This window comes from Marmota monax, unplaced genomic scaffold (genome assembly GCF_021218885.2).
Source record: "Marmota monax isolate L192 unplaced genomic scaffold, Marmota_monax_Labrador192_F-V1.1 WCK01_AAM20220418_F8-fsc00229, whole genome shotgun sequence".
In the NCBI taxonomy this organism is placed as follows: Eukaryota; Metazoa; Chordata; class Mammalia; order Rodentia; family Sciuridae; genus Marmota; species Marmota monax.
The window spans coordinates 1,922,058-1,929,468 of NW_026693707.1; the positions used below are offsets into that span (position 1 = coordinate 1,922,058).

At 40.5% G+C, this 7,411-nt stretch overlaps 1 protein-coding gene across 1 annotated transcript; it reads right to left on the reverse strand.

The window, feature by feature from the left end:
- Positions 1 to 1,338: 1,338 nt before the first annotated feature.
- Garin3 (golgi associated RAB2B interactor family member 3) lies at positions 1,339 to 4,769 on the reverse strand. Its single transcript, XM_046459952.2, has 2 exons — positions 4,092 to 4,769; positions 1,339 to 2,931 (listed from the first exon to the last, which is right to left on the reverse strand). Exons 1-2 carry the CDS (start codon positions 4,716 to 4,718, stop codon positions 1,777 to 1,779), a joined length of 1,782 nt encoding a protein of 593 aa, XP_046315908.1. The 5' UTR covers positions 4,719 to 4,769; the 3' UTR covers positions 1,339 to 1,776.
- Between the last annotated feature and the right edge of the window lie 2,642 nt (positions 4,770 to 7,411).

A 7,411-nucleotide genomic window follows, 5' to 3' on the forward strand; every position in this document is an offset into this window, starting at 1 on the left:
TATTTTATTTATTTATATGTAGTGCTGAGAATCAAACCCAGTGTCTCACCCATGCTAGTCACTGAGCCACAACCCCTGCCCCAATGCAACTTTTTATAATAGAGATTTTTTTAATTTATATTCTCATTTCTAATGTGGAATAAGTTTTAAATTTTTAGAATCACTTTTAAGACATACATAATTTATATAGCTATTTACTACATAGTATTTTGGATGTTATTATTATTATTATTATTATTATTATTATTCAGTACTAGGGATCAAACCCAGGGCTTCATACATGCTAGACAAGTGCTCTACCTCTCGGCTATACCCTTGGCCTCCTATTATTTCATACTAATATATTTAAACACTTTCCATATTTCTGAATTCCACATGTTCTTTTTATGTCAGAATTTTCATTTTAAACTTTTCAAAAGATCTTTCAGAATTAGTTTGTCACAAACCTCTCTTGTGCACATATAAAAATGAAAACATAAGTGAAATAATTTGATTAAAGTATTTCTAAAGTAGTGACAATGATATACAACTGCCCCTTAGCTGACAGTAATTTAAAATCCATGTGATTTCAAAGATGTTAAAGTCACAATAATAAACTCCCATGGATACACCCTCTTGCTTAATATGGCAATTCACACTGTTGAAATTTGTCTGCCTCCTACATGTCACTCCTTTCACCCTGTATGTCACCACTGTCCTGAATTTTGTGTTTATCATTCCTTAATTTTTTTCTCCTTTCAGAAAACATGCACCACTGACCATTGTTTGATCTTATTTTTGAACTGTCCTACAGATGAAATGTCAAGGTATTTTTTTATTTTGTTACTCAACATTGTGTAAGATTCATCCATGCTAAGGTGAATGGCTGCTATTCATTTTCACTGCTGTCTAATGGGCCCTGCAGGCATATACCAGTTTTATCAATTCTTTTGCTTGATGAAAATTTGAGCTCTTTCCAGGATCTTGCTGTTAAAAGGATCTTACTATAAACATTCTCCTATCTCCTGGTAAGCATTTTTGAGAGTTTGTCCTGTGTATTTACATAGGAGGAAGGAGGATTGTTAAGATTGGGTCAGAGGTCAGCAAACTTTTTCTGTAGTAGGCCAGATAGTAAATATTTGTAGACTGTGATCCTTATAGTCTCTCTGGCAACAATGCAAATCTGTCATTTCAGTGTGGAAGCAGCCATAGATGGTATATAATTGAAAGGCTGTGCCTACACTTTAGTAAAACTTTATTCACAAACCCAAGCAGTGGCAAGATTTGGTCCTCTGAACATGGTCTGCCAATCCCTAATCTAGATAGAATCCCCTATCCTCATTGCATTCAAATGCCACTATACCCTTTCCCTTTTTCTCGTGGGTTTATGAAGACTGTCTTTTCTGAGTTTGTGAACTGGACTGAATGTTCATGTTCACAGACCTTCAGAAGAAAGGGAGGATGGCCATGGGGACCTGGTGGGGGGCATTCATCCCATAGTCTATGACCTCCATAGTCTTAAAGAACCAAAGGCAGAAAGGGTTGAAGCTTTTGCCTCACACTGGCTCTGCTGCACTTCTGGTGAGAGGCTCTACCTGCCTGGAGCATAGGTAATGTCACAGAGGCCACTATGAGGTCATTGCCAGGCTGTGGGATAGAGAAATTCAAAAAGAAAATTGCATTATTTTGGAGTTGTGTGACCTTTATTATTTAAACTGCAGTCAGGAAAACTAAAATTGGCTCACTGGGTATACCTTCTGAGCCCTTGATCTCACAGCTTCCTGCTCTAGCTTCTATTTAAATGGATTTGGCTTCAAAGATGAACCTTTCTGTCATCTCAGATGTCACAGTACCAGAGATCTCTAGATCCTTGCCTTCCTGGGCTCTCTCCACCTTCCTCTCTATGTTGTGCTTTTCTACCGTCTTGGTCACGATGTCTAGCTCTCTATCACGTGATGTAACAACTGTTTTTGAACTGGGCATAACCATGAAGCTCCTCAAAAAAGAGCCAATTTTACTGGATTTCTTACTTAAGTTAACTGAACTAGTTGAAGATCGGCTCTTCCCCACTTTGTGAATTTTCCTGGACTCCTTGGTAGAAGAACTATGGCTGGCACTTTTGTGAGATGAGCCCCGTCCTTTCTTGTGCCCTTTGTCTTTCCTGTCATCTTTTGTTTTTCCGTGGTGTTCAGATACAGACCGATGGGAGGATGATTTCCGGCTCTTTTCCCTGCTTGCCTTGTGATGGGTTTCACCTGCTCTCCGGTGCCGGGAACTTTTCCTACTGGCATGTTTGTCCTTCTTTTCTTTTTTTACCTTTTTTTCCTTCCGGCCTTCACTGCTGGTCTTGGAAACCTTCTGGCTTCCATCCCGTTCACACATATAGCCTTCACTCTGCAAGGTTGATACGAGGGGTGCCACCGCAGCTGCTTCATCTTTTCCTGTCTTGGTTGTTGTACTGGTCGTTACAGTCCCTGCAAACACCACACTCATGCTGCTGCCTGGGGAGATGCTGACAGCTCCACCTGAGGAGCTTTGCCCAGTGGAACCGCTTGCAGCACCGGCCAAGGCTACATTCACTTCTTCTGAGGAGACAGCAACTGCTAAAGCCTTGCTAGATCCAGCTTCTCCTGCATCCTTGGTGGCTGCTCCTGCCAGGGCTGCAGTTACCGGGCTGGAGCCTCCACCTCCAGGCATGGTGGCTGCTATACCTAGAGCACCTGAGGCAGGGCTGTTTGCTGACCCACCTCCTGTTGCTGCCCCTGCAACAGTCAAGCCACCTGTTGTCCCTGCTATTGCTCCTTCTTTGGTAGATCCCGAAGTGCTGATGACAGCTGCAATAGCACCTTGAAGTCCCTCTCCTCCAGCATAAGCAGAAGAGGAGGCTCCAGACAGTTCATGAAGCTTTAGAAGCCCAGAATCCTGATCTCCTTCTCCATGGATGTCTGAGGCCTGTGCCAAGGAGAGGAGAAACAGGTGAGATAGAAAAGGAGAGGCCAGAACTTTCCATTCCTTTTTCATCCTGGAGCTGAGCAACTCAAGATATTATCATAGGAAGAACCTTGCAACCTTTGCAAGCTCTTGTTTGTTACAAGAGTAGCATCTCTGTGAATAATCACTCAGTTTCACTTCAACCATTCTATTTCCAAAGAAAACACAGAATCAAGTCCCCATCCCTGTACAATTTCTTTTACATACATGTGCCTCTACCTTTTCAGATTTCTAGAAGTGGGATTATTGAGTCAGGAGATACATTTTACATGTTGGTGGCTACAGAAGCAAGTTTTGCATGTGTATGCACACAAGTGGGTTGTGTTGATTTAAAGAAAAATCAGTGCATGATAATCATGGAAAGGCAAACATGGTTCAGATGAAGGAAGCACTTCCTAATTGCTAAAATGTACTACACTAAAAAGTTGATCTCATAGAGGTAGAGAGTAGATTAGTGGTTACCAGAACATGAGAAGGATATAGGGAAGGAGGGATGTGGAGAAGATGATTAACACATATAGGGGTATAATTGGACAAGAGGAATAACCTCTAGTGTTCTATATCACTATAGCATGACCATAGTTGGTAGCAATTAGCTTTATATTTCAAAGTAGCTAATAGGATTTTGGAGGATTTAGGAATCTAGCACAAAGAAACAAATGTCTAAGTGTTGGGTAGGCCATTTACCCTGATCTGATCATTACACATTGTATTCAAGCATTGAGATGTCATACTGTACACATAAATAGGTACAATTTTATGCACCAAAAATAAAAATATATTTTAAAAATGTCCATAACAAATTAGGCTGACTGGGTTTGTGTATTAAGAGTTCAAGAAGAGATTATGCAATCAGAATGTCATAGAAGGGACTAAAACCCCAGGTGTGCGACAGAGTAGTTAATACATAAGATCTCTTGACAACCAATCTTATGGGACATTTTGGAGAAGCGCTTTAAACCTCTACTTGAGCCCCTAGTGGTGGCTCATTTGGCCTTGAGCCTTTTCAAATGCAGTGCATTTCCCAGCTCAGCCCCAGAGAGCAACAAAAAACTTTCTAGGACCCACTTTGAGATGCTCTCCCAAAGCACTCTGCCTCATTTTCCTGAGTCAATACTTACCAGTAGGCTTTTGTCATCCTCAATATTTCTGTCCCCAGTCTGAATTGTTGGGGTACTGCTGCAGCTCTCTGCTGGTGGCCTCAGAAGATAGACAAGCTTTTCCCAGTAGCAGAAGAGGTCTTCTCGTACATCTGAAGAGGGACAAAGCTGCAGATAAAAAGTCCGGCCTGTGGCAAGCTTCAAACGCAGTTGCTGTTTCTCACGATCGTAGATGGAGATCTTGACAAACTTCAAGGGAAGTAGCCTGGTGAGCTCTAGAGTCTTCGCAGACTTCCGTCCTCTCCCTTTAATGGGCCGGCCACGTCTGGCATGCTCTTCACAGACTTTAGCAGGTCTGGCCAGCAACATGACGTCAGGTAGTGGAAGGATGGGGCTGGTGGAGGCGATGCCCACTGTCACCATTCGAACACGGTTGTGAACATCAATCACCTCTCCTTTTTTGGTAATCTGGATAAAATCACTCTCAAACATGGGTGCATACTTGAAAATGTCATACTCTCCTCCCTTGTACAGTTGTCGTTGCAGGTCCCCCATGGAGGTATTGAACACACCCATTGAACGGTAGCTGTGGGCTGTGTAGTAAGGTAACACACATTCGCTACTCCTGGGTCTCTTTATTCCAGACATCTTTGCCAGCCACAATTTGAGTCCCTAAGAGAGAAGAGGGAATGATGGCAACTGCCCATTTCCCTGCAAGGCTTCTGCCTCTGTCTCTTCAAACCACCTTATTTATCCTCTCCTGTCCTTTGTGACCTGTCACCATCACACACCCCTTTGTCCTCACCTCTGAGCAGCTACCCTCTCAAGGCTGGGTCAATAGCCTGTCTGCAAATATACCACCACCTCCACAAGGGCAGGCTGATCCTGCTAGGGTAGGCTGGATGTTCTTTTTAACCAAAATGTTGGGTTATGAAACCATGCTGCTATCGTAAATATCTAGTTTGTATTTATTCACTTCTGGTGGTACAGATACTCCTCCAAGACCATCGTCCAGCAAATGTATTTTTGTTTCAGCTGAATTACTTTCTGGTTTAAGATCCTGGAAGTAGACTGTATGCCTGCCAAGAGTAGTGATTTCATTCCTCTGTGTGTAAATAATTTAAATGCTGGCAGGCACACGGTGGCTATTGAATGAATGGTCCAGAGGGGCTGCTGCTACCTGTCAGAACCAGAGTCTTTACAGTTACAGTGGTTTTCAGGATATAGACAATTTTCTCAACCATTTTCTCATCTGTAGGAGATTAATTTTTCAAAAACATAAGTTTCTGGTGAGAAAACTGAGGCTTTGTAGTCTTGCTTAGGGTCAGATTCTAACCCAGCACCAGATTCTAATCCAGATCTTAGAACCCAAGATGGAAGTTTTTCTCTACCTCAAGCTGCATAGCTCACTGTTATAATCTTGTTCTACACAAATGTGGCAGTTAGCGATATGTGTGGGGACATAACTGGGAACCACAGGAGTTCATAGAGGTCCTGAATCACCATAGGATTTCCCATACTGGTATGCCTACTCCTTTACCCTTATGTCTTTTTGATAAATCATTGACATTTTGTTTCTTTGAAAAGCTCTTCAGAGAAATTGTGGCAAAGACAACTTCCTGGAGCCTTTCTTTTTACTTTACACAAGGTGATGAATCCAAATTCCCCCTCCCCCACTTAGAAAACTACTTCTGAAATAAATGCACATCCCCCATATGCAGTGATTCCTATGTGGAGGTCTTGAAATGAACTTCAGTGACAAAATGTTCTTTTTCATATCCCTCGTGTTTACTCCAGTGCCTAGCACATTTCAACTTTTCAGTAAATTATGTTCAATGAGATTTATTATTCATTCATTTATTCATCCAACAAAATTTAATGAACAAGTATTTTGTTTTGGGGCCATATAGAAAGGGAAATGCAATAATAAATTTCTTTACCCCTGAAGAGCTAAAATATGAAGAGCTAAAGATGTTGAGTTACTTCTCTAAAGAAAGAACAAAGTGTCTTCTTTTGTATTATGAGGGGATAATTGCTAAAAGTCAACACTATTTAAAAAAGTTGATTTTCCCTTTCTACTTATATTACCATATATTAATATTATCATTATGTTATTATGTATAGGATAGTCGACGATATAGAATTCTCAGGTGAATCATAAAAATGATGGATAACATGATCATATTATTGAGAATTTACTATAAGCTAGGCATAGTTCTAACTGCTTCACATTTTAAAAAAATTTAATCCTCACAATAGGATTAAATATAGGTATAACTATATTTAATATAGGTATAACTATTATCCCTATATTTTTGAGGAAAAGGTCAAGACTTAAAGAAGACTCAACTTCAACTTCACTGAGACTCAGACTTCACTGAGTCTTCATAAGACTAACAAGACTCACAAGACTCACAAAACTTCACAAGACTCAACTTCACTGAGGTCACAAGAAACCAAAAGTTATGAAAGTTACAAAATATGGCAAAAGTTAAATTGTACTACACTAAGTCACATTAATAGAGCAAAAATATACAATTACCATGCAGAATAAGTTCATCCATTCTTTTGGTTAATATTATTAAATGCATGATTTGTGCCAGACCCTGTTCTAGGTTCTGAGAATATAGCAGTAGATAAAATAGACAAATATCCTTGGCCTTATGGATATTTATCTTGGATATAGACAGTAAACAAGTAAGTTATATGGTATGTCCAGTGCTGGTACAGGCTATGGAGAAAGATGAGTAGGTATGTGGGATGGGAGTGTGTGCAGGAGAAGGGGAGGTGGTATTTAAGGAAGGCTCAATTATAAGTGACCTTCAAGCCAAGACATAAAAGAGGTCTGGGAAAAAGGCATGTAGACATCTTGAGGAAGATCTGTCAGTCAAAGGGTATAGCAAAAGCCTAAGACCCTGATGGCTGGTATGTTTGAGGAACTCCAAGGAGGGACAGGGAAAGAATGAAGTGAATTAGGGAAAGGGTGGTTGGAGATGAAGCTAATAGGCAATTGGGAGATAATAGAGAAGCAAATTCCATGAATGGGTATTGTAGGCCATTGTAGTCTTTGGCTTTGCTCTGAATGGAAGATGATCTGATCCACATATAAAATGATCTTTCTAGCTGCCATATTTAAAAGAGTTTGTATAGGTGCTAGGGGGACAGGAATGGAGAATCAGCAACTCCTGCAAGATATGGTGGTAGGAAGAAGTGTAGTGGCAGTGAAAGTAATGAAAAGTGACCAGCCTCTAGACTCATTTCAGTTGAGGCAATTATTATGTTGAACAATTTTCAGTAAATGTTAGTGAAAAGGCAAGTTGTAAAATAGCACCCATAATATT